Raw genomic sequence first — 27,987 nt, 5'->3', positions numbered from 1 at the left:
CAAAAGAATTCTTGAGTATTCTGCAGCATTAAGATCTGTAACATAAGCTCTTTATTTGACTTTACAAGCAAAAAATATCTTTAATACACATCTTTAAAAAAAAACAGAGTACTATGTACATCATTGAAATATTTTCATGCCACTGTATTACTTGTGGGTGGAGGCAGTGCTTGTCTTATACCAAACCCAGCGTCACCTTAAAAACTTCAAGTAGTTTTTTATAAAAAATAGAACCTCTTTTGCCTCTGAAATTTTGTTTTTTTACCCCAAAAAATACCTGTATGAACAGCATTACAAATTGGCAATGCGTACTCCATACTTTCAGTCTTATGAGAGGAAACGAAAAGCAAAACGAGAGTAAAAAGCAGCTTTACCAGAGGCTGAGGTGAGGTCTGAGGAGGGGGTTTTAAAGCTCCTGTGTGAATGTCAAAGTGTCTGCTGTAAACAGTTAAGAGGAAAAAGCTGAGGAGGGTTCTGGCCGAGGCTTAAGAGGGGAAGAGTGTCGCTGAAGAACAGCACTTTGCTAGATTAAGACGAGGAGGGAAAAAAATAACATGGAGGAGGAAGAGCTGAGAAGTTTGGAGGGGTAGAGAGCTGGAGTTCCCTGCCGAGGCTGCCTTCGCTGCAAGAGCTGAAGTCAGGTGGAGCTGGTTAGCAGTCATTGGTTTTCACCCTGTCACAAGACACACAAAAAGAAGGGTGAAGGAGTCAGAAAAGTGAGCGCATGTGGGATTTCTATCTTGGTTCACTAATCATGTGAGACGTGCTGTCATATTAGCTAAATCGATGCATTAAATGCAGCATTTCACACTGTTGAAACAGAAGCCAACCAACTGAGCATGTTCAATTCAGACATCTGCGACGGGCACAGAAGAGCTCATCAATGTGAAGGAAATGGACATCTGGTTTTGTATTTCACAATCACAGCTTAAACAGTGACCACCTTTCAGGTAGTTATGCATATATTTACCAAGCAGATGGTCTAATTTACCTGGAACTACCCGGAAACTGCTGTACATGTAGAGCTAACTAACCAGACAGGATCCATTGCAGGATCACCACGATAATCATTTGACCTCAGAAAATTTTTTTTTTAAATCACTTTAGGATTTCTTTCATTGCAGTTTGTCTGAATACAGTTAAAAACTTTTATGATAAATAGCTTAAACAATCGCAGTGTTGCTTAAAACTACCAATGACTAAAAATAAATAGTAAGGGATTAGGCATAGGTCGTGATTGGAGTCCTAAAAAGCTAAAAGAATAATATAATGCTAATTTTAGCTGCAAAATATTCTGAAAATTCAGTAATACCGGTGGCTGATGCATTTTTGTTAATTTATTCCCCCTTCATAAAAAAATATATATCATATATATATTAAATATAATAATACGCAGCCCTACTTATGCTTTTTTTTTTTCATAGCAGGTGAGTGGCTAGGTTCAGACATCCCAGTGTGAACAGGCTTGTTCAAGGAAATTATAAAAGGCTAATTGTGGTAGAAGAAATTCATTGTGGGTTGACAACAAGGCCATTTTTAGATTTAGTCTGACAGCTTTGTATGTTTCTCAGAGCGTCCTCAGGGTGGACTGCAGCTCATAGTTTGGAGGAAACAGCAAATGAATAAAGACGGACCAAACTCAAGGAAATTTCAGACCTTCTCTGGATGCTCTGGGTTAAATCTAAGAACACTATTCAAACATTACAGTAAAAGACAGAAATAGTACCGTAAGGCATTCAGTCTATGATACCTGCTGAACTTTGACCTCTACTGAAAATAGCCAAGTCTAGATCTTTCTGCAGCAGCAGCTTCCACCCCGGCTGTGCTTACTACCACATGGTAGCACTTGAGGTTCACTGATAATATTTGTTTTGGTAAACTTGTCTAACTTCTTAAAGCATCTTTAGGAAGTCATTCAGTTGAACAAAAACAAAAAAAGAATGAATTTCATTGTAAAGAACATTTATATTCATCCTCTTGGGAGACAAAATATAACCGCTAAAGTAATAAATTCCCAGTTCAATCATTTAAAAGAAATTATCAAAAATCATGATAGGATGACAAGAGGGTTTTTCTGCAAGTTTTTAAACAACTCGTTAATCGTTCTGCTCCTCGGATTATGGTTGGATTTTAACCTACTAAACAAGGTCTCCTACTACCTATGTAGACATCACACAGCAGAGCACTGTTTACAGAAGTAAAAGATGTTAGCATCCCTGTGTTACGACAGTATTATGATCACATCATAACAAGACAAAATGTAAAAGAGGGTAGAACTACGGTATAAAGTGGTTTTATAGACTTGTGTGTTCAGAGAGCAAAAAACACTACCAGATATGTCCTAATTTATTGCCATATAAGGAAGGGGAACAAATCAGAAGATCAGAATAGGTGATTTGTCTTAAATATTTACAAGCAAAAGTCTTTATTTTTCATTTTAGGGGATGCACTTATATGAAAGACTGCCTCCACCACATGCTATAACCGATATTTGGACACTGAAATGTTAGCCCCAGCCCTGACATCTTTATCCCCATCACATGATCAAGTAAACAATGCATGACCAGCCCCCAACAGCCACTGATTGCTTACATTCAGACCAATACTGATGTTTAAAAATGACCATTTAATACAGACGATAATGCTGATATATTATGCACCCCATGATATTCAGACTTGATCAGGGAGCTTATATTATAAAAGTCAACTGGTTCAAACATTGTTAACAAGCAATATATGGCAATAAAGGATGATATAAATAACTCAAATAATTTACAGCTACATCAACTCAAACATAAATATACTTTATAACCATTTATCTTCGTGATTCATGAAAAGATTTAACTGCAGCTTAGGCAATGGATAAAGCAGGTGGAAATAAAGTGGAAATAAGAGATTGATTATAACATGGCATGCAAAGTTGAGTAATAAAAGGAGAATAGTGACTTTCACTAAAAAGTTTAAGAATAGTTTTTTTTTTTTATTATTATACTCTGAACCTCAGAGTTAGGAGCAACAAAAAAAAGCAAACACAAGTGTTTGATTTAGAAAATCATTTTTAGATAAACTACATTCAGCAGCAGCTGAGCAATACACATTCACTTTTTTAATTACATGAAATTAGTTTGCATAAAAAGCTTAGCCTCACTTAGAGTACTTTTGTGTATCACATTTGCATCCTGACTGTTTAGTTCAGCCTGACATTTCCGTTTTAAAAAGCATTAACCACATGTAAACACAAGTATGCACACACCATGCCAAAGTGCAGCCACAATTAACAACTCCAAACCACAGAATCACGCCAACACACACACACACCTCCAGGTACACAAGTGGGTGATCTTTTTCCACAAGCTGTGGGTAAAGTTCCTCCTCTAAATGTGCTCCTCGTGGTAGTTTCTGTCTCAGAGGGAAGTAAAGACAGGCTGCCCCCCACCGGACAGGCCAGCTCTTGTCATGTGCAGCAAATACACCCCAAACTGTCCAGGAAAACCACAACAGGAGAGTGAGACCTGATCAGAAACGATTGCACGTTTGTGTCGCTCTTACTGGAACACCACTGAGATATCACACAACAAAGGGAGGCTTCTGAGAAGTGACTTTGAATCTGTGCCGTCACCGGAGAGAATTGCTTGATCAGGTCTAACTGTAAGTCTTTAAAAGACAACAACACAAAGATGCCAGAAAACAAGACCGACTGGTTTCTTTCTTCAAAATGATTTTCTAAAAATAATAATTTAGTGTGTGTAAACAAAATATAAAGTGTACACAGCATACATTTTCTTTTCCTGTTTTCAAAGCAAACTAAAAAGCTAGAAAGGCTGATATACTGTTGATAGATTTTACACATCAGTTCTTTTTCATAAAGATGCAATAAACAGGATCTCAGTTTTTTTATTATCTACCCATTTGTATAGCCAACATCGCGCTGACATTTCATCTGACGCCATACACCAGTGCAAATAAATCAGCATCAGAAATAGCAAGTGGTTTTTGCCTCAAGATGTAATCACCTTTTTCTCTTCCTCTCCGAGTCAGTTGACCTGGACTTGCCTTGGGGTGTTTTGGTGTTGGCAGATTTGGAGATACTGTCTTCTCTGCGCCGTTTGCTGTGTAAAACAGAGGATAAAATGTGGTTAGGTTCTGTTTTTCTAGGCACCGCATAGAACATCCCAGATCTGCTTTTACATATGTATTTAACCACTTTTGACAACTGCCTATAAAATATTCTACATTTACTTTTTTTTTCTTTTATTCATTCCTAAAAAACTTATGTGTGCTGTATGAGAGACATGAATACTTACCAAAGTGTATTTTATATAAACTTATGCTATATTTCAAATTATATACCGCTAAATTGTTTTGCTCCTCTTTTGTTTTTAAATCCAACACGAGTTTGATCTATGATTCTCTAAATTAAAATACAGGTTGTTGAATGCAAACATTTTGATTGCATGTTTGAGCTTCAGCATGGAGGCAGTTTGATCTACAAGCATAGATAAAATAGCTGAATCAGATTTTCTTATTGGCTGTCTGTTGTAACATGGCCGCCTCATTGTCCAGTCAATCTCTGATGGATCAGTGAGTCATGATGACTCCTCCTCAGTCTGTCTGACTGAGGAGGTGAGAAGCTGCATGATCTTTGACGGTTGGTAGTGATAAACGTTTTAGTTTGCATTTTATGATCTGCTGTGTAACTATGCAAACCTTGGTTTTTAATTACCCAAGTATTTTTCATTATTTTTTACTTCATAACATCCAGTTTGGAGAGAAGCTGCCTCATTCATTGAAAGACATTCAGCCAAAGAGAAGCTCCTAATCCTAGTTCCACCAAGCCGAGGTGAAACTTTCGGAGCCAAATTAATCCAAGACCTGCAGGCAATCCTTCTCCCTCTCTTCAGCTCCTGCTCTGGTCCAGAAACTAGATGCTTCATTTCTTTCAACTTCGAATTAAGCTTTTAGAAACCTGCAAACCTATTTCATCAAACTCCAAGGAGTCCAGTAAACCTTGGAGAATCAGTTTTTCATTGTTATTTGGGAAAATTCTACCTGTATCAGCGCCTCAGAGGTAGTGATATGTAGTTTTCTACTTTTAAGTTTTGTTTGTCTTTTAAAAATACAGTTTAGACCATTTTAGAGAGAGTAGTAATTTTGCTCCTTTTATGCTTTAAGTTAAGACACAGAAGATCACCCAGTTTTAAGTTAAAAGCTTATCCTTTAAACATTTTTTCAATAAATTGTGAGACATTTATTTTCATTATTAAATATTATATAACATAGTTCATTGTTACTACATAGATTAAGATTAAAGGTCAGCAATCCCCATCAGTTTATGTAACCGGAATTTGAATACTGACTGTGTTGTGCTGCCATCCAGTTCCTGTTCTTTGCAGGAAGACTGTGTAGGTACTTTGCTGTCCTGTCTGTAATCTTCTGCCTCCTCCTGCTGGCCCCCCCTTTGGGTCCTATTGTTACGCTCTGGCGGACACCGAGCCTGAGGTTCTGATGAAGGCGGAGACTCTGAAAATGGCTCGTGATTTTCTTCAGACAATTCACGCCATTGGTTCTGCAGGCAGAGAAGTCATTTCAATAGAAGACATAGAAATATCAACGTAAGACGTAAAAACATTGTTTATTGATATAGTAATCCACAATCTATCTAATCTACTGTCCATTTGGCCAGAATCTTAATCCTCTTACTGTATCTATAAGGGAAATTGAGGTACTGCAACTTCCCCTTGTAGGTCAGACACTCCATGTTCAAAAACTGAATTTTTGACAAAGAAACCCACAGACACTCTTAAAAATAAGAGTTTTTTGCCTATAAAACATGATGTTCCAACTATTAAACGGCTCCATTTGGAAACAGGGGCTCAGTGGTAGAGCCGGTACATCATACATGGAGGCTAGAGTCTTTGATGCAGGTATCTCAGGTTTAGTCCCACTTCTTCCCTCACTTTCTCTAGGTTTCTTCCTGTCAACTTACTAAGGGAATGAACATCACTACATCTAAAATAATAGATAAAATAATCCTGAAATGACCAAAACCAAAAATGTAGTGGATTTCAAATGTAACATTTTAAATAAAATGTTGATTTATTTATTTTTTTTCCGTGACATACAAGCTTATCAACACAGACAAAAAATATCTAAAACTGAATCTTGTCCTGTTAACTTATTTCTTAGCATTTACCTATTTAAACAGAAGCACAATCCCTTCTAACTGGGAATCACATAAGAAAAATGAATTTATCACTGGTAGCTAACATTGATAAACTGCTTATATAAAACACAATAGAGTTTATTAAACCGTTTTCTGAACAGAAAACCTCATGCAGCAAATCAGAACCAAACATCACTCATGTTATAGATCATAAAATGTGTATCATAACCTGAAAATCAAAGGGATCTTAAGTTGAGGTATGAGAGTATTACCCCTACCTGTACAGAAGAGTCCCCCATGATGAATTTGGCTCCTTCAAGGACAGCCATGTAGGAAAATCGCAGCTGTTCAGGAGTCTGAATCAGACCCATGCGGTATTTCCTCATCTTTAACAAGATGTTTTTAATATCCACCGATAATGGGTCTTTCATTTTGTCCATCTAGAAAACAAAAGTACAATAACTTGGTTTAACTTAAGGGAGGAAGTTTGCGATGACTAAAAAGGAACACTCAAGATCAGTGCCGATTTATAATTTCAATAAAGCAATTAAAATAATGCAAGAAAATCTAACAAGGACAGATTACAGCTACCTATGGAAGAAGACTGACACAGTATGATAACATTAAGTGTTTCATTTTATTAGACAGAAGAGATTCAACGGAGAATCTTCTGGAATACAACATGAAGACTAAGGAACAAAGCAGACAGGTCAGGGATGAAATTGTAAAGTTAAAACCAGCTTTAGGGCAGTAAACAATATCCTACTCTTTGGTTGACCTTCTAGCATGATATGGTAGAGGTGCAAACCAACCAAGATGTAGCCGTCCACCTGAATCAACAGGTTGGTCAGGAGAGCGTAGCCAAAACGGCCACTGTAAAGATGGAGGAGCTGATTCGGCCCATAGCTGCTGATAGGTCAAATTATAGTTATACTCTCTATAAAGAGGTCCGAAGTCCAGAGTTAAATTTAAACTGAAAACAGATCTTCTAATACACTAATAAATCTGACTGATCAGGACCTTTTTTTTGGCAATATGTTATGGTTTGTTTGTTTTTTTGTTTTTTATGTGAACACACTACCCCAACATTATATTATCTAAACCAGATAGATACCAGTTTCATTTCCATTTTCATTTTAGTTTTTTTTAGTTTTGTTTTTATTTGAAATGTCTTCCACTTCCTTTTAATTCTGACCTACTAAACTAGATATCTTCCTGGCATATCTTTGAGATCTGAAGTTCAAAGCCAATGGTGGTTTCTAGGACTGAATTAGTGACTCAGGTCAGACAGGAATCTTAAATTAGAATAACTTTTATAAACTGATCTTTCACTCCAGAAAGCCTGACCAATTGCACTTATTGTTGCCTTTAAATGTTTAGAGCTGTACTTGTGTCCCTTTCAATTTTATGATTCTCTCATGTATTTCAATCATCTGTGCAGCACTATGGGTCCCTCATGGAATTTTAAAGCACTTTATAAACAAAGGTTTAAATGGTGTGGTTGCCTTAAGTGTGTGGGGAAGCCAGAGTCCTGAAATGACCTTAATAATAAACAAACCAACTATGAAACGACTTCTTTGTCCCATCTTGAAAGAGCAGGAGAATAAGAGCTAAACTACTGACATCTTAGGGAAGAACTGTTCTGTGAACTGTTATGTAAAATCATATTATTTAGAAAAATGTTTCACAAATATAATCTTTTTTTCTGGCAGTCGTTCAAGCAAAACCTTTTCTGACATTCAAAAAGCTACAGTAAACTAAGAAGTGCCTCCACCAGCTAATGTGTTTGGGTGAATATAAAAAGATAAACATTTATACCCTCAGAGGATCCAAGCAAATGCACTTACAAGGACGAGGCAGGTGTCCACTAGTGAGAACGTCCCTGAGCGTCCGATTCCAGCGCTGCAGTGCACCACAGCCGGCCCCTGATCCATCCCCAATGCTCCAGATTCCCGCACTTTAAAGAGGAAGTTTAGGAAGGATGCCGGGGATTCGGGGACACCGAAGTCAGGCCACGTGGTGTAGTGAAAGTGGTAGATCTCTCTCTTCTCCCCCGTCTATGAAAGGGAGAAATTTTGGAGCTAAAATTAGAAGCAGGAAATCTACTGCTGATTTCTATCAGTCCGTGTGAGGTTACAGAAGTCCTGTGAAGTGCAGAAATACTTTCAGTTTCTCCTTATTATCAGAACCCACATCTGATGGATATAGAAGTAAAAAAAAAACTTTTGGAAAGTTTGTTTTAATGTTTGCTAAATGTTTAGCTTGGTCATAAGCATAAAACACAATTACATACACAAGTTTGTTTATTCTATTAGATAGGTTTGGGGTTTTTTTGCATTTTTTGCTAAACTTTATTTAAAAAATTTAACTGTCAAGGAGAAGAAAAATAAGATTTGAGCAAGATGTTTTATTTTATCAAAATCAGACATGGTTAGCCTGCATTTATATTCAACCCTGTTTTGTCGAAATCATCTGCATAATATAATCCATTACAGCCAACAGCCATCAGATACCACACAGGTAGTAAACATAGTCACCCGTAGGGTAATATTTACTCAAGCTGAATGAGCTTCTCAATTAAGGTTTGTTGAGGAACACTGGTGAATAAACAGCATCATAAAGGCAGTGGAACACAGCGTACAGGTCAGGGAGAGAGCTATGTATAAAGTTAAATACACTGAAGTTAGGATTTTAATGTGGCAAATTCAAAATGTTTAAGAGATATAAATATAGTTTAAACTAGCATACAACTGCACTTAAATTATTAAGAAATTTCTGGTTAGAACACCTAAAATCCTACAACAACACTGTCACATCATCATCATCGGCATCATCAACGACATTCACACAACAGGTTTAAAAAGGTTTAGAAAAACAGGCTGTTTTGTTTCAATATTGTAATGTTATAATATTCAGATCAATGCAAATCAAATATGTGTGGTAAATAAAAAACAGAAACCTACATTAATGTTCTGTAGCTGCAGCACTCTGGTGGTGTAGTAAGATTTGGTGTCTTCTGACAACAGCTTGACCAAAAAACGTGTGTCTCTAAAGACCATCTCTCTCTCCTCTGCTGTAGGCCAGTACTGAGCACACTTTTCCTACAGAGAAATTACACATATATGTTTTAATTAATGGTGCAAATAAAAATAAACTTCAGAATAAAATATATGCTGACAACAAACAGGAGAATGCATAGGAAATGTTGAGCCAAGCTATACCAAAAACAACAGAAGTTTATTTATGTGACACAAGTACAAACCTAAATCTACTCAAGTACACCTTCAAATGAAGCAGTTTTGTATAAAAAGAGAGTGACCTGAAAAGAACTGCAAACATTTGAGCATTTAGTCTGGAGTTAAACCAGAGGTCAGGTCTATAATAAGACACGAAACAGGAACAAGAATATATTAAAAGGGTAAATTATTCAAGAAATCTTGTCAATGAAAAAAAAAAAAGAGAGAGAGATAAAAAACAGATTAGATTCCCTTTTTTTGCAGTCATCTATTAACTAGGTGCTCTTTATCATCCATTTCCAAGAAACAGTCATCAAGCAAATCTCATGACAAAGCGAGAGCCAATTCAGCTGCTTTACTGAGAAAGATCACAGCTGTGCTGCCAGGAAAAGGATTTAATCTGCAGTATGCAGGATCCACTGGAGCTCCAGGAGGCAGATATGATACATCTCTCTATTGTTGTTTAAACAATCTACAAATAGGACAATCAAAATGGAGGTTTCATGATTTTCCAGTTGGATGGACAACATTTGGAAGGTGTGAACTGGAGTGAGACAAGTTGACAATATAGCTGTAGTCTGTATCATGTTAGATACCAGAATCTCTGCATGGGCAGAGATTTTTTCCTCCATTCTGTACTCACTGATCCCTTCTCTATCACCCTGTTGAGCATGATGACCGCCTTCGTCTTCTGCTCCCAGATCATGAGCCAAAAGTGGCCACAAGTGTTCCTGAGGGGGCCCTGTGGACAAAATAAACAGTACAGTTAGATGCGATGTTTCTCCAATAAGCAATGCCATTATCTATACTTGTTAGCTGCAGAAGCAACCTTCTCACTTTGAGTGCTTTTTCAGCAGTTTAATAAATCCACTGCATGTACAGAATATATGCAGTGTAAAATTCAACTCGAAAATTTTTTTTGTTAGTTTCTTTTGTTTAAAATCATAGCCTTTGCCTTTTGGCAGTGGTAAAACCTCCATGCAAATATTATATGATTTCATGAGGGACTACTTGACAACATTTGCAGATGTATATTCCATAACCAGCACTGACACTGCAGTTGAAGTACACATACACATAAAACCCCAGTGAAAGTAATGGTTCAAGGTTTTTTTTTTTTTTGCTGGATAAAGGCCAGAACACACCAAATCCCATTTTGCGTCTGATCAGACAGAAAATTGTGTCGGATGGGGTCATGACGTTCAGCACTCATTAAAAGTCAAAGGAGATGATCACACCCGACACGATTTTACGCAAAGGGGCCTGCATAGGTCCGACTGATAGACCCCAGGTCTATTTTAGTCAGACTATGCAGCAATTCGGCAGTTATTTCATGGGTCTGAAAGTAAGAGTAAAACACATCCTCTTTGGGGGAAAATACAAAAAAAAAAATCCGTTAATCACACAGGGAAACAGTCAGTTTTGAAGTTGCACATTGTGTATATAGAATACCTATGATAGTAGTTCAGGAGGACAGAAAGTGCACTTTATCAATCTCCTCGGAAGAAAAAATTGAGAAACATTGTATTTCTGATATAGTCTAGGCATATGAACTTTTACTGTCTGTTCTGGTTAGAAATGCTGAACAGGCTCATTAAGTGGAGCTTTGTCATAGAATGCGCTGGTGGTTTTTAATAAATTTTTCTAAATAACTTTTCATAATCTGTCCAAGTCAAATGTGGGAAATTGTTTTCATTTTTGTGGCACAGAGATAATAAAATAAGTCTGCGCAGATCTGGCCACCCTGCCTAGATTCTCTGTATGCAGTCCGTGTGACATGGAAAAAAAAATTGGATCGGAGATTTAAAAGTCATATGCAGCCGGTGTGTTCTAGCCTTAAAGGTTCAGGATAGGGTGGTGGAAACATACCTTCTGATAACTACGCAAAAAAAAACTTTACAGGTCATGGTGTGGTTAAGCACACTTGAGATTTATGTAATAATAATAGTTATTATTGATATTCAAACATTTAAATTTTTTCCCAAACAGATCATCAAAACACAGTTTTGGAAAAACTACAGTGGCAAAGAGAAGAAGATACAGATAACACTAAAGACCACAGAGATACCTGCATTATTTACACTGTACTACTTAAGGAAAATATATATAAAAGGGATTTCCTTTTAAAGCAAATAAACAGTTTCTTTAAACAGTTTTTTGTCAATTTCTCTTCTTTTACGGGACTTTAACCACTTACACAAACCACAGATGACTCATTTCAGAAGAACGCACAAATGTTTAAAAAAAACAAAGGAAAGAAAAGGGCTGCCAAACTGGGTCAAGTTACCCCACAGATTTTATGAGAAATATACCACAAAATATACCACATTAATGTGACATATTCAAAAGAAAATGTTTTAATAAAAGATGAACTTGAAAGCGAATGAATAGATAGAAAATAATCTTAAAGCAACACTGCATAAGTGTCATTTAAAAAAATTAAATTGTCTAGAGAGCTGTTCTTAACGAAATTTCTTTTTGTTTACACTTGTGTACACAAAATGACAAAATAAATCTGTCTAAGCCTAAAAAGTCTGAGCATAACTTTTGACCACACTATTAGCTTAATTTGAGATGTATTTCATTATTTTTCAGATAAAGGTGCAGAACTTGGTGTATGTCGATGCTCCATTCAGGCAGTTTTTCTCAAAAACTTGCTTTGTAACCTAAGAGGGTCAGATCCGTCACTGAATGAGTCATGTGACCTAAGCACAGTCGTCACAGAAACAACTTGAATCTGAAAAAGCCAAGGCACATCTTCAGGTTCACTGATGGAAAAATGAAACTTATCAAGAAAAGAGCACTGTCTCTAATGTTAAACAAGGAGGCTCTGTTATGCTCCGGGGCTGTGTTGCTTTATCTGGCACAGGGTGTCTTGAATCTCTGCAGGGTACAATGAAATCTCTAGACTATCAATTGCTCTAGAAGGAAATGTGCTGCTCATGTAAGAAAGTTTTGTCTCAGACGCAGGTCATTGGTCTTCAGAATACTTACCCACAACACACAGATAAAAACACCCAAGAAAGGCTAAGAGTAAGACGCTGGACTATTCTGAAGTGGTCTTGTATGAACTAAATTCTGTTGAGCATCTTTGGAGGGAATTGAAACGTGCCGTATGGAAAAGGCTCCCTTCAAACCTGAGATAACTGGAGCAGTTTTCCAATGAGGAGCTAGAACTGAAATACCTACTGAGAGGTTGTGTAACAAAATGTTAATTTATGGGCACCATCATTTCTGTCCATTTAATGAGTTTATTTTCTAAATCATTCTGTTGAAAATGGTTGAAAAACAATGTCTGGCTTTCATGTTGTTATTTTAATAGAATTTTATTTCTTCTTATTTTTTTGCAAGATTCAAGTTATTCCTGTGACCATTGTGGGTTTTTTCCTTCATAAAAACAGTTTTCTTCACACTTGTATGTACTAGAGAATCAACAAATTCAGGGGAAAACAATTATTTTAGATAAAATGCCAAGAAGTCATACAAATTTTTTTACCAGGTGGTGATAGAAACTATTTATTAAAGATTAACAGTTATAGTTTGTCAGTTTAACTCCAAAAAATAAGGTATTTCAATGCTACTACTTTTCAAATTAAATTCTAGAGATAAATTAGTTTATATTATTTTTGCAATTTCAGACCAGAGTAACAGATTTAGTTCATTTATAAAATTGCATAATGAAATTGTGAAACAAGAATGAAAATATCACGAAAGCCTTAAATACAAACCTTCATTCAAATAAGCAGTTATTTTAAAACTATAATTATTTTTTGGCTTAAGTGTTACTTGCCTGTGTTAAAATGTAATTTCTCTGGGCGTCTTCCATGACCACCAGACTTGCGTTGATGTAGTCATTTTCTGTGTTTTCCAACTTGACTCGACTGTGATCAACTGCAGGGCGAAGGGGGAAAAAAAATATATCTTACCACCAGTTATAAATCAACAGATGTAGTTAAGAGATAAACAGGCAAGGCAAATGTTTACCCACATGGACTGACATCTCTGTATCTGTTGCGGTTGCGATTTTCTGGATACTTTGCCACTTTGTAAGAGCACTCATGGGATTGATTCCTGATTTCCTGAACACCAGAAAAATGGTTTCACATTTAAAAACACAAAAGGAAAAAATAAAATTCAATGCTAAAAGTTATGTTTTTATCCTATTACGGTACTTTGGGACCAAATACAACACCAGCATCACATCTTAAATTTTAACATCCCATCCCAACCTGACCAAACTCTTCCGTCCTTCAGAAAATTGGAAATTGTTTCTACCGTAATCTTCAAATTTAAATGTTTGCAAGCGAATAAATTTTTTGAATCTGCAAATGTTTTGTCTTGTGATTTCTTTACTTATATTTTGATATAACAAACAGAAACAATTAGCTGAATAAAGTTGATTATATAAAAAAAATATATATATTAAAAAAAAAACAATTAATGAGATTAATTCTACCTAAAAGAGAGATTAATTCTAACAAAAAATGTTACAACTCATGTTAGGTCAAACTTCTGACTAAAACTTGACATACATATCATTTTTATCTTTAATGTGATTTTTTTTTTTTGTAATCACAAATATGAGTCATAGTTAATAATTCATATAATTTCCAGCCAAAGCTGTGCTGAAACATGTTGCTAGACATCAGTCACAGACCAGTTGGACAAAGCTCACAGATTGTTGTGTAAACAAAATCAGACAACTTCACGCACTCAGCTGGCCTTCCTTAGACAGACGGCCCTTTCACAAATTGGCATCATATGATTAATTTCTTTTTTCTCCTCTATCACAATGTTGATCTATGCAATACCTAAATAGAAACAGACACACCGTTTGTTAAGTGTTTAAACTCTTCATTGCCAACAGTGTATTTCACCACTCTACCGATTTTACCATATTTTGTGCAAACAAGAGGAAAAAGTACTGAGACCCTGCTACTGACAGAAATACACCACAAAGGTGGATCAGAGCTATCCTTACCAAACCTATGAAGACCCAGCTCTTCAGGGACCATCTCTACTGCCCTCTTTGATTATGCACATTACTTGCACAGTCCTCTCCGCTACCTCTGACAAAACTTTAGTACAGGTATTTCCTCCAAATAGCTTATCTCTACCCCACTGACACCGGTGAACATCCAGGGAACAGACATTGAGATAGTGGACTCGTTTGAGTCCTAGGTGTTCATTTGAATAACAAACTGAACTGGACTCACAATACTGATGCTCTGTATAAGAAAAGTTGGGGCAGACTCTTCCTGCTGAGGAGACTGGGGTCTTCTGGAGTGCAGGGGGTGCTCCTAAGGACCTTTTATGACTATACTGTGGCATCAGCCATCTTCTAAGGCTGTCTGTTGGAGCAGTGGCTTATCTGTAGCTGAGAGAAAGCGTCTGGATAAGCTGATCAGGCAGGCCAGAATTGTGATTGGATGCCCTCTGGACTCGGTGCAGGAGGTGAGAAACAAAAGGATCCTAAATAAATGAACATGGATAATGTCTCCCACCCCATGCATGAAGGTGTTGCAGAACTGTAGAGCTCCTTCTATGAAAGACTGCTGCACCTTAAATGCACCGAGCGTTATCACAGATCCTTCCTCCCATATGCTGTAAGACTTTAAAACCACCACTGTGCCCAGCAGCCTCAATAAGTTGTTACATTAATTCTGATTTTGCAGTTTGTACCTAAAATCAGTTAAATAACATGATGCTGTCATTTTGCACATCTCAGATGTTGTTGCTATTTTCAAACACCCATTACTGTAAAAATGTCCATAGCTGTATAATGTTTTTTTACTCTCCAGGTGCACAGTTTTTATATTGTTAAAACACGTTCTAGTACAGTATTTTACTGTTTATCTTTTAACTTTTCACTATTATGTTATTGTTATATATTTTTCTAAGGTCCACATTTGTATGATCATGTTTTCTATAATCTTTTTGCTGCTGTAAACACCAGAATTTCCCCTTTGTGGGACAATAAAGGGGTTTTCTATTCTATTTTCTATTCTGTGATATTTAACTTTAATATTGACTGAATTATATTTATATCTGTTAGTTTATTTGAACAGAAATGTATTCAAAATGAAAAAGAGTGAAAAAAAATTATTAACAATTAAAATTTCCTAGTATTTAATGTTTTTCTCCCTAATCTCTAGCATCCCTAACCTTTAACTGTAGTTCAATTTCCCCACTAAGAGAGGAATAAAAGCTTATTCTACTCTAGGATCAAACTGTATTAAGTTAATAATAATCAGAGTAAACCACAGTAAAGTAAACTTTTTTAACTTTAGATTGAGTTACAGGACGATTAATTTGACTTTTATAATCGTTTGACATGTAATCTGCATTGAGATGACATTTGTTTTTAAATCGCCTCAATATAAACAAGTTAAACTGAAAACTAAATTAGGCTATTTGTAACCCTGATAAACGAAACCTAAATGCACCTTACTCATTTTTAGCCTACGTCTATTAAAACTAATAATGGCTTATTTACTTTTACGGATTTAAATCAAAGTAGTCATCAATGAAATTGTAAACAAAAAATGCTTACAAAACAACGGGGGGTAACAATCTAAAAACACTCAATTCAATAACAAAACTAGACAAAACAAATTATAGCGTTGATCTTGAGTAGTGTAGAATGAAGGAAAAACATGCAGTTAATTACAAAGGGCTAAAGCCCGTACGCTCAGCTTAAGCTTCGTCTCAAGACACTACGCTTAATATTAAGTGATAATATAAGCCTTAATTATCTTGTAATAGAAGAAAGTTAAATGAGACAAAACAAAAAGTGAAAATACAACTATAGACACCAGCGTCACAGTCGGTGTAGGCAGCAAAATGCGCGCTATCAGTACAAGCCGTGTTAGCTCCACGCTAGCTAAGCTAACACACTTACAGAGTAAAGCTTCTGCCACCGGCCTTTAGAGTCCATGTCTTCAAACTCTTGGTCCATGTTCACAGTGGCAGCGCCTGTCTGTTCCATCCGAAGTCGGTTTTGTTTTATGTTTTTTAACTATCTACCTCATAACGTTGTCCGAGTAAGATGAGTCTTTAATCTCAGACTTAAGCCTTCCTGCGTTAGCAGCGGCTTCTATGCCGACTCTGTTTGTCCGTTATGTGGTGCAGTTGTCATTCGGGAACAGCCCCGCGCGCATGCGCATCTGAAAAGTGTCAAACAAGTAAATTGGAAATTGCGTTTCATTTCCGGGATTCGACTCATTTGGTTCCGTTCACCAAAATGAACTGTGTTAGGATGTTTAGGGGGCTAGGACAAAGCGTTTTGTTAAAATAATTATGTCAATAAGGTAATAACTATATTGTTAAAAATATGTAATTAAAAGTAGCATTATTGGATTAGCTATTTCGAAGAGAACATGGAATTGGTCCTTAAACATTGTGGACTGAAGCTCAGAAGATTAATAATGATAAATCATATTTCTAAACATTTTCTTTAATTTTTATATGCTTTGAGTTTCAACACTGGCTCTTAAAATTTTAATAGCATGCATTTATCAAACATGCATACAACTGCAGAGTAGTTTAGGGTAGAGTAGCCAAAAATTGTACTCAAGTAAAAAATGCACTACTTCACAATTATTTTACAGAATTAAAAATAAGTAGTAGCCATCCAAGAAAGTACTAAAAAAAAAAAAAAAAATAGAAATACTGTATTTGATAGGAAGGTCACTCAAGTAACTGATAATAACACCTGATTCATATTTAAAAATGATATAGTAGCCTTAAGCAGAGAAAAATACCAAATAGAATTTTACAATTGGCAGTCAAATACTGCCAAAAGTATTTGGTCATCTAATAATACATTTATATGAAATTTCTTCTACATCCTATTCTTTATTTATAGGGTCACTTTTGCTGGTGGAACCCCACTCCCACCAAAAGAAAAAATCGCTATTCTATAAAGATATACCTCAAGGTTTGTGGAGGGGTTTATATTTACTGTACATGTGAAAACTCAAATTCAGTGCTCCACACCGGTTCATCTTAAATGTGGTCTATATAGTTAAGGTCAGGACTCAAATTGCTGTACACTAAACTGTATCCATCAGCACCCATGGAAGCGAATAGTATGCCCAAACAACATAGCTTGAGTAGAAATAAATAAGTCTCCCTTTAAGATTAATTGTAAGTGTGTATCTCTACTGCTGCAGTTTGGCCAAAAAACTATTTTCTTTATTCATTGAAGTATCGCACATAGGTTAGCGTAGCCAGAACTTTGGCTTAAGTTGAAATTACAATACTTTGATATAATACAATGTAATTAAAAAAATAGAAAAGTACAGTTCTGCAAAACTATTCCTAAAAGTAATTTATTTTACAAAGTTTCTCACGTAAACATAACTGAGTAAATATAATAAGTTACTTCCCACATCTATATTCAACATGAAAGCACATTCATGTATTTTAATGAGATATCTGTATAAAAACAAAAACAAAAATTGTAAAAGCCTTAGTTTGAACTATGGATCATCGGGTGGTCTTGATTGATTGATTGATTGATTGATTGATTGATTGATTGATTGATTGATTGATTGATTGATTGATTGATTGATTGATATACTTTATTGATCTCACATTGGAGAAATTCGCTTGTCACATCGCCTCTATAGTCAAAAAGAAGGTGTCAAAAACAAGGAAAACGTGCATGAGGTATATAAAGTATATGCAGTACGTCCACACACACACACATACATATATATATATATATATATATATATATATATATATATATATATATATATATATATATATATATAATATATATGAATGACCTGCGGCAGCGCTCCTTTTCACAAACAGGGTGTAAGTCTTTCACTAAAGGAGCTGCAGCTATGCTTTTACCCCTCATCATTCATGTCTGACATTAGCTATTCCTGTTTCAGTGTCCTAGGGAGTGTTGTCACTAAGTATCTTTGTGTTTGGTGAAGGATGAAAGGGATATGGCCTAAAGAAAAAGGAGGAGAAACATTAATATAGTAATTGTGCTAGAGCCAGCCAAAATAAAAAAAAAATTCTGTAAATGCTTAGGATTCTCCACTGTTTGTTCAAGTAACAAGAATACTTGAATTTCGACATGAAACATTTATTAATTAACCATCAAACCACAGTGTTCAAATTGGTTCCAGGATTGGGAAGGAAATGGACCCAGATAAACTAGCCCTTAGAAATCTATGCATGAGAAAATTATCATGTATCATGATGTAATTAATTATTAGATCATGATGTATCATTTGTAAATGTTTTTGTTTCTACAACTACATAAAATCTTTAAGGGGGAGAGTTTTTGTTGAAAATCTGTAGTTGCTCACTTCAAGTAGAAGTTCTGCAGAGCTTTTGGGTTATAAGGACATCTGTTATCCAAGCTCCTCTTCAGGCGATCTCACAAATTTTACTTGAAAATGTAACCCTGGACTCCGATTAGACCATTTCAAAACTTAATATTTACATAGTAGAAGATATTGTTATTTCCTTATTGTGATGCAAAACAATCTTTCAAATAAAAACATCAGTTTATATTGACTTCTCTAGCACAAACCCGTAAGATTTGAAGTCAAAACTGACTGCTAACATGGAATTGAGGCTGACTACTAAATTCTTAAAAATAACTTTTAGATAGTTTTTTTTTCTTTATTTCAGTCAATTCATTCAGGAAAAGAAAATACCAAATGTAAGAAATAGAACTGTAAAAAAAATAAATATGTATTTTACATATTTCTGTTGGTAGTAGTTCTTTTTCATCTCTCACTTTTACTGCAGACTTAATGTCTAATGCTTAAATGCTGAAATCCTTCCTCAGAATGATGAGTAACATTCACAGGGATCAAATGTAAATCACTGGTGTCAATTCTGGCTAATCTTGATGGAAATATATGTGGGTTTGTCTTTTAATTTGATCCCAGAACATTTACTTGATGTCTTCTGTATATTGTTGATTAAAAACAACCTGCAAAAAACGGATCTCCCTCACAAATACTCATTGTATTGTTTTGTATTGTTTATCAATAGCTTTGGCTGCTTTAAGGTCAGGTTAAAGCTTTTGGATGAATCCTAAATGAAGTGGAATGTAGGCTTGGGAAAATTACAGGTGCTGGTCATAAAATTAGAATATCATGAAAAAGTAGATTGATTTCAGTAATTCCATTTAAAAAGTGAAACTTGTATATTATATTCATACATTACATACAAACTCATATATTTCAGATGTTTATTTTGTTTAATTTTGATGATTACAAATGACAACAAATGAAAATCTCAAATTCATCATATCAGAAAATTAGAATATTGTGAAAAGGTTCAAAATTGATGGCCCCTGGTGCCACACTCTAATCAGCTAATTAACTCAAACCACCTGCAAAAGCCTTTAAATGGTCTTTCAGTCTAGTTCTATAGGCTACACAATCATGGGGAAGACTGCTGACTTGACAGTTGTCCAAAAGACGACCATCGACACCTTGCACAAGGAGGGCAAGACACAAAAGGTCATCGCTAAAGAGGCTGGCTGTTCACAGAGCTCAGTGTCCAAGCACATTAATAGAGAGGCGAAGGGAAGGAAAAGATGTGGTCGAAAAAAGTGTACAAGCAAGAGAGATAACCGCACCCTGGAGAGGATTGTGAAACAAAACCCATTCAAAAATGTGGGGGAGATTCACAAAGAGTGGACTGCAGCTGGAGTGAGTGCTTCAAGAACCACCACACACAGACGTATGAAAGACATGGGTTTCTGCTGTCGCATTCCTTGTGTCAAGCCACTCTTGAACCACAGACAGCGTCAGAAGCGTCTAAAGAGAAACAGGACTGGACTGCTGGTGAGTGGTCCAAAGTCATGTTCTCTGATGAAAGTAAATTTTGCATTTCCTTTGGAAATCAAGGTCCCAGAGTCTGGAGGAAAAGAAGAGAGGCACTTCATCCACGTTGCTTGAAGTCCAGTGTAAAGTTTCCACAGTCAGTGATGGTTTGGGGTGCCATGTCATCTGCTGGTGTTGGTCCATTGTGTTTTCTGAGGTCCAGGGTCAACGCAGCCACATACCAGGAAGTTTTAGAGCACTTCATGCTTCCTGCAGCTGACCAACTTTTTGGAGATGCAGATTTCATTTTCCAACAGGACTTGGCACCTGCACACAGTGCCAAAGCTACCAGTACCTGGTTGAAGGACCATGGTATCCCTGTTCTTAATTGGCCAGCAAACTCTCCTGACCTTAACCCCATAGAAAATCTATGGGGTATTGTGAAGAAGAAGATGCAATACACCAGACCCAACAATTCAGAAGAGCTAAAAGCCACTATTAGAGCAACCTGGGCTATCATAACACCTGAGCAGTGCCACAGACTGATCGACTCCATGCCACGCCGCATTGCTGCAGTAATACAGGCCAAAGGAGGCCCAACTAAATACTGAGTGCTGTACATGCTCATACTTTTCATGTTCATACTTTTCAGTTGGCCAACATTTCTATAAATCCTTTGTTTTTATTGGTCTTCAGTAATATTCTAATTTTCTGATATGATGAATTTGAGATTTTCATTTGTTGTCATTTGTAATCATCAAAATTAAACAAAATAAACATCTGAAATATATGAGTTTGTATGTAATGTATGAATATAATATACAAGTTTCACTTTTTAAATGGAATTACTGAAATCAATCTACTTTTTCATGATATTCTAATTTTATGACCAGCACCTGTATATTCCTCAGGGGCCACTAGGAGGCTTTCTCACCACATGATGAACGCCAGTAAGGGTCAAGCTAAAATATACGAGTAGGAAAACTTTTTCCGCCTTAACATTCTGTTTCACAAATAAAACCGTAAATTTGCCTCAAGTAGATAGATTTTAAATGCGTTTTTTTTTATTAATAAGTTAAACACAAACACACACATACCTATAAAAAACTGTTTAGATATCGAAGTTTAAGTACGATTTTTCTTGGAAGTTGGAAATGTGTGACCGTATTTACCGTTTTTTTGGTTTTGTTTTTTTTACAATAAATTGCAATTTCACAATAAATCATGTTCAGTTAGCTTATTATTAAAGAAAAATAATAATATTTCTGTTCTGTACGATAGATAGATAGATAGATAGATAGATAGATAGATAGATAGATAGATAGATAGATAGATAGATGAGTTTGACTCTTATTTTGAAAAGCAAAACTGGTCCCTAACCGGAAGTACCCGTGTTATTTCGGTTGGTGACGTTGCTTGACCACAGCGGATTCATACCTTGGCTGAAGTTTTGTGTTACACACTTTCTACCACGGCACTCTGTGTAATGGCGACCGAAGGGCCGTCTTCTGTGGTAAAGTAACTTCAAATTGGACGGAATAAAACAGTAAGTTACAGTCACAATTAACTTTAACGCCTAAATTAGCTGGGATTTAGTCAGTATCAAGAACCCCCCCCCTCCCCCCCCCCCTCTCCTGGGCTGTTTAGAAGCTAGCCTAGTTAGCATGTCCGTTTTCTTCAAACTTAAATCTCGACGGAAAACAGAAAATTAATTATCTGTATCCTTCATGGTGGTTCGGAGTAACAAAATTAAAGTAAAATGTGAATTAAATCGTTTTTTACACGATGAAATATCCCCACATAGCTGTTTAGCGCTAGCAACTCTTTAGACGGTTAAAGTTAGTCATTATTAGCTTTCTGCTACAAATCTGATGCGATGCTAATAGCAGCTTGGAAAGTGTCATCATTTTCATTTCCAAAACGATGTAAACGTTCATATTTATTTGAGTAGTTGCAGCCCTGTTGTACTACTACTTTGACTGTTTAGCAATTGTGTTGAACTTTTTTTTAAAATCCTTTTCCAGTTCAGTTTTGTTTTCAGAGACATGGCTGATATAATCGCGTTGTTTTTAAAATTCTTAAAACTCTATTTTTGACATGTTGTCTTTTTATTGCGCTAAAAACACACAGTATGCGGTGTCACATCATTTCGTTGCATCAATTTTTCAATTGAATATATATGTTTTGTGGTTCCACTTTGTTTAGTATTGTGTTCATTTAAACCATCTTCACTAGGTCAAAATTACATAATCGTATCATTACAACATATTGAAACTGACCATGATCCGTTTGCGTGATAGTTGGACTCATTTCCAGTTTGTTAACAACATATCCAGGGGTATACGTTTTTTGGATTGGTACCGATTCATTTTATCTATTATAACGGATGTGATGTGTTCCAGATAACACTCATGTGTTGCAGGATACTTGACAAACCTCGTAATTTGGAAACAGACTAATTTTATGAAACTTTTATCCACTCTAAATTGTATTTTGTTGGTTAATGGGTTTATAGATTTTTCAGTGAATCTTAACAGAGGAGTTGTTCAGCCCTGTTCTTTAAGACCAACTTCCTTGGATGTTTTTGGCCTTTTCTCTGCCTCCACACTCTGGATTGGGTAAATTAGGGATTAACAAACCTCTGCAGCCATTGTTGCCTGAGGTGTGCTGGTGCAAACTCATCTAATGTATGCAGGACAATAGGTTAAATACCCCTGGTGTAGTGTACTTTTGAGCACCCTGGTTGGAAAGGTGCTATGTCAGTAAAGGCTATTTCCTCCTTCCTTTGTTTAATCTACTTTTTGCTACCTTCTTTTTTTCCATCCATCCACCCATCCATCCATCCATCCTTACTTACTTACTTACTTACTATCTGAATTCAATCTTGAGACAGTCATTATAGTGTTCAACATCACCTACTTTTTATTATTTGAATTCAATCTTGAGACAGTCATTATAGTGTTCAACATCAATACCAAGGTTATTAAGATGTTTTTATTTCTCAGACTAAAAGTATATGTATTGTTAAATATAACAAGTGTTTTCGGGCTAATTCAATTGTTGGAACAACTTTTAAGAGCTCACTAAGTTTGGGTTATTCTTGCCTCTAGTTGCATAGTTTATTTATGTCCTTTAAACAAACTTTGAAATAAATTAAGAAAAAAAAAAAAAAAGACGTTGGTTTTGTAAAAATGTGGCACATTTAGGCAGCTGAGGTGCATGCTAAAAGTCACAGTATACAGTGGGGATTCTAATTAAACTTACAGGAACTTTTCAGAATCTAACTTGAGTTAATAAGTCAAATTTTTTTTTTTGTCATATTCATGGAAGCTTGGCAGGGGGACAGAGGTGAAGAGGCACACCAGGTTTTTACAATTAAACATGTGATTTTTAGTTGATTGGTTTAAGATTTCAAGTGGGAATTCTAAGTAAACATGTCTTTTAAGCCAGATTAATACAGCACAGTGATTTAATCATTACTATAATTTAAAGGGAGACACAAGTTCTGTTACAGATGAAAGGATTCCTGAGCTGTGAAAAGAAACAAAGATCATTCCTCTTCAGTGTTTCTAATTTATCTGCAAGCAAACCAAACCAACCCAACCAGAGAGACCAGTTTCTTAACATTTTCTGTCTCCAAAAATAAGTTCTTTAAGACTGGGTGTTATTTAGATGATGTGTCAGGACAGCATACAATTTCTAAATTTAAAATGTTAAACTTAAGTCTATAGATGCTCAGAAATGTAGAATACACTTTATAATTTAAATCCATATGAATAGACTTGCAGATGCATTCATTTTTAATTTTATGAGAATTTTCAAGATTTTTTTTAATAAAACATTTAAAAAACGGAATGAATCTTCAGGTTAATTCATGGAACTTTATTGTAAATAACTCTTGATGTGTCTGACTTAAGGACTCTAGGTGGAACTAGGCTGTTTCCTGTTTGGGTTCCTGCTCCCCTGTTGTTTGGGTCAAAGTTCTTTTGGGCCAGAAAGGACACTAGATTTTTTACAGTGATAAAGATATACAAAAGGAATTGATTTGCAAGAGCTGGATATTCCTCTATCACCTGTATTTGAATTCTGTAAATAACTATGTGAAGTAGGTTGGGATTAGAGCTGCATTAAATGAGAGCCTCTTTTACAAAGTTTTGTTTTTTCCATATAGTTTCTTCATGGTTCAAGCAGCGATTTCCCCATTAGTTATTTAGATCAAGAGCACACTTATGAACTGTCTCTCAATTTCGGTAAAGACTTTCCCTTTGTTCATCATTCAAATAAAGATTATTAACACTTTATTACCTGTCTATTGAAATTCAAAATTCACTGAAATTCAATTAAAAAATTTTGAATGGGAAAAGCTTCCTGGATGGGAATCCAAATATTTGCCTTGTCTCACATGTCCTACATTTTCTTAGAAATGTGCTATAGTTCTGTGCATTAAAGCTTTAAATGAGAATTACTCTACTTCCACCATGATATCATTGTACATCTCCTGATGGATGATTCTCTATTCCTAGCTGTCTGAAACATTGTATTATCAAATGTGTGCTTAAGTGTCTGTATTTATTGGTCTCGTTTTTCAAGCCACCTGGAAGCTGTGACAAGCTAATTTCTAAGACTTATCGAAAGTTTGGCATGACTCGTTTGGATTTGTACCTCTCGGTCCAGCAAGGACAATAAGCCCTGTTTTGCTGGACGGGCTGAGATGGATTTAATCTTTTAGTTCAGTAAAGGAGAATTGTTGGCTTTTATTGCCAAATTAAGCACAAAATAGAACAAATTAGAAGCAGAGCAGGGTGAGAGGTCATAGACCGTGGTTAGAGAAGAAAACAAACACCAGAGAATGTTCAGGAAAAAAATTATAAATAGATCACTATAATTACTATACTTTAAAGCATGACTTCAGTGTGATCACTGCCTTGAGATCAGATTTGTGTAGTCCTTGAAATATGTTTATTTTATCAAATGTAAAGTGAGCCTTAAAAATGCCAGACTTTTCACAACAAGTCTGAAATCACTTTTAGTTTCATTAATTCAAATACTGCTTCTTTGTTTTTCTCTTTACATAAAAAAATATAAAGGAACCTTCAGTTCAAAATAGTTTCTGGTTGGCTAATGAACTGTATAGAAGCGTACTGAACTAATGTAAAAAGGTCTTCAGGTGGATACCCTAGTCAGAAAACTCAAACTCATGCTCGACTTTTATTTCTTTATTTGTTGTTTCTGTATCATTAAATGGAGATGGTTAAACTATCAATAGGTGATAAAGTCTTTTTATAGACTTCAGTAATTGTTGTTCCTATTTATTGCTCTGACTCTGCGGCTCTTCATTGTATCCCAGATGAAGTGGAAAAGTACCTTGCCCTGCTGGCTGCTATCTTCCTGTTTAGTAAACAGTACTTGCAGGAGAATCTGAGGCATTCGCTTCTCTATTGCCTGTTCCCTCTCTTTGTTTATTGCCAAATTATTACTGAAAATCCTCCTGGCTAAAGATGCATCAAGTTAGATTGTTTCATAGCTGGCTAAGTCCTGTGGAGCTTTTTAGTGTACAGGATTACTCTGTTCTTCTGAAGTGAATATCCGCTGCAGTAGGAAAGAATGGATGGTTTCTTATTGGGGATAGTAAACAAAGTAATATTTAAAATAAAAAACTTTGTGTTAGTTCATTGTGGTTTATCTTGGTCCTAAGCCATAAGAACTGAAAGCATTGTCATGATCAGGAAATCTGTACTCAACATGGAATGTCACCGGAAATTAGTGTACGTGATGAACACGGCTAAAGAACATTTTTAGACAGTCATTTCCAGTCACAGTTGCAGGCCTTGCAGAGATGAGGGCCACTTTAACAAGCTAACAATTGAGGAAACATTCAATGTTTTTATTTTAAATCTGCACTCTATGAAGAGCCATTTCATTAAAACGGAAATAAATAAATACTAACATTAGTAAATCGTCAATAAATATTCCATTAACCCATTTAGGCCGGGAAAGCATTACCGCATTTCTACCATTCAAGCCGGGGGTGCTGTTGCGTCATTCTACCATTGACGCCGGGAGAGCATATAAGTCAAGCAAGAAGAAAGAAGTTTTTTTCAAGCAAACATGGAGGAGTTTGACAGAGAAGAGTTGTCGGAAGGCAGTGATTTTGAGGAGTGTGTCGGCTTTGATGACGGTATAGATGAAAATGATGACTTTGAACGCGCTGAACCAATCGAACTACCACCGCAATGCACGGAGTGTTTTCAACCGCACACCTGGAGTGAAAGTTGATTTGCCTGCAGACGCCACACCGCTGCAGGCATTTGAGCATATTCTTAATGAAGAACTTTGGATGCATCTAGTTACCGAGACGAATAGGTACAGTGACCAAACAAACCAAACTCCAACAAGAGCAAAGATGGCAAAGTGGTCACCCGTGACTGTGACGGAGATGAAGACATTTATTGGGCTGTGTATGTAAACCTCTCTTCAGGACGCAGTTCCCCCAAAATATGTCCCGGGACAGATTTGTGGCCATCTGGAGGTAGGTTGTATGCAATTTATAACACAGACATATGCATTATTATGCATAATAATACTGTTAATAAGTAATCATCAGATAGTTATTTATGTAATGTTTGTTCTTTATTTTGAAAACGTTTTATATTGCACATTCTCAATGAAGACATGATCACATATGGAAAAAATAAAAGGTTGAATTTTTTTTTTTTTGATTACTGCTTTTCACATTTGTTTTTTGGAAGAATTTCAAAGATAAAATATATTTTGAGTTCTATCTGCTACAGAAGCTGAGATATCAATAATTTAGGCGTTGACACAGTTGCTGAATTTACAGAAAAACTTCAGGTTTTAGGGGTATTTTTTAAAATCGGCCATAGGTTTTTAAGGTGTTTTTTCCAGGCGTTTTAGGCCTAAATGGGTTAAAAAATTAATATCCCCATGAAATAAAAAATAAAAACAAAATAAAATTTTTATTTTATTATATGTCACAATTTTTGTATTCAAATAAGTATTACTTATTTAATTTATGTATTTTATTATTTATTTTCATAATGGAGTAATTTGTAGCTTTACTTTTACCTTGTAAAGCTCCTTTACAAATTCAGTTACTTTTATTTTTTTAACTCAGTTTTTCATATTAAGCTGCTTTTTATTGCATGTTCTTATATTTAAACAAGGGTCTGGAGTTTTATCTGACATATATTTTTTTTCTTTTTTTTTGGGCAGCATTTTGCAGAATGCTTCTGAAATTTCTAGATTTATTCAAATGATTTGCAATGTCTGAAAACGGAAGCATCTCAGACTTATTGAGAGAATAATATCACTCGTCTGTCTCGGAAATGGATTCCTATGCTACTTCCGGAACCCAACTTTCTCGGGTTTGGATTCACACTTAGTCTTTTTGAGTTTGATTTTTCCTTTACTTTGAATGTATGGTTTATAATGCATAATCTGAAGAAACAACTAAAATGTTGATACAAACAGTGTAATCATATTTTGCTGCACTGCTCTGAGTATGCCTGATGAGGATGATGATGATGTTTAATGACAAAAAGTAATTAAAAATTTATGTAAATGTAATTAAGCGCTCTTTGGCGATTTAAGCATAGAAATGAATACTTTTAGTACATAATTACTTTATTTATGGCAACCTGGATGAATATATGCTCGGACATGCGCAGAGGAGCGGATGGCACGGATCGTGCTTCCTGTATGGACCAAACAGCTCAGCAAAAGGCAATACTTTGATTTTATTGGTCATTGTGATTAGAGT

General features: G+C 35.7%; 2 protein-coding genes across 3 annotated transcripts in view; one reads left to right on the top strand and one right to left on the bottom strand.

The window, feature by feature from the left end:
• Positions 1–36: 36 nt before the first annotated feature.
• Positions 37–16,560, bottom strand: ptpn2b (protein tyrosine phosphatase non-receptor type 2b). Of its 2 annotated transcripts, XR_005280986.1 has the most exons (11): positions 16,301–16,560; positions 13,388–13,478; positions 13,190–13,290; positions 10,043–10,141; positions 9,127–9,264; positions 8,011–8,220; positions 6,442–6,603; positions 5,358–5,566; positions 4,014–4,109; positions 3,319–3,479; positions 37–673 (listed from the first exon to the last, which is right to left on the bottom strand). XR_005280986.1 is itself a non-coding variant. In XM_038287074.1 (10 exons), exons 1-10 carry the CDS (start codon positions 16,385–16,387, stop codon positions 652–654), a joined length of 1,215 nt encoding a protein of 404 aa, XP_038143002.1. In that variant the 5' UTR covers positions 16,388–16,559; the 3' UTR covers positions 37–651. The 2 variants fall into 2 exon arrangements, 1 of the variants encoding a protein (XP_038143002.1); XM_038287074.1 differs by lacking the exon at positions 3,319–3,479 and having other exon boundaries at positions 16,301–16,559.
• Positions 16,561–21,618: 5,058 nt separating this feature from the next.
• rnf19a (ring finger protein 19A, RBR E3 ubiquitin protein ligase) overlaps positions 21,619–27,987 on the top strand; it is a 34,090-nt gene continuing 27,721 nt past the window's right edge. The window contains exon 1 of the mRNA XM_038287092.1: positions 21,619–21,753. The gene's annotated coding sequence lies outside the window, so the exon portion shown is untranslated. The remainder of the gene's footprint in view (positions 21,754–27,987) is intronic.

The sequence above is a fragment of the Cyprinodon tularosa genome, unplaced genomic scaffold, assembly GCF_016077235.1.
Source record: "Cyprinodon tularosa strain WSP-4 unplaced genomic scaffold, ASM1607723v1 ctg234, whole genome shotgun sequence".
NCBI lineage: Eukaryota > Metazoa > Chordata > Actinopteri > Cyprinodontiformes > Cyprinodontidae > Cyprinodon > Cyprinodon tularosa.
This window is presented reverse-complemented; position numbering and strand designations above follow the sequence as displayed.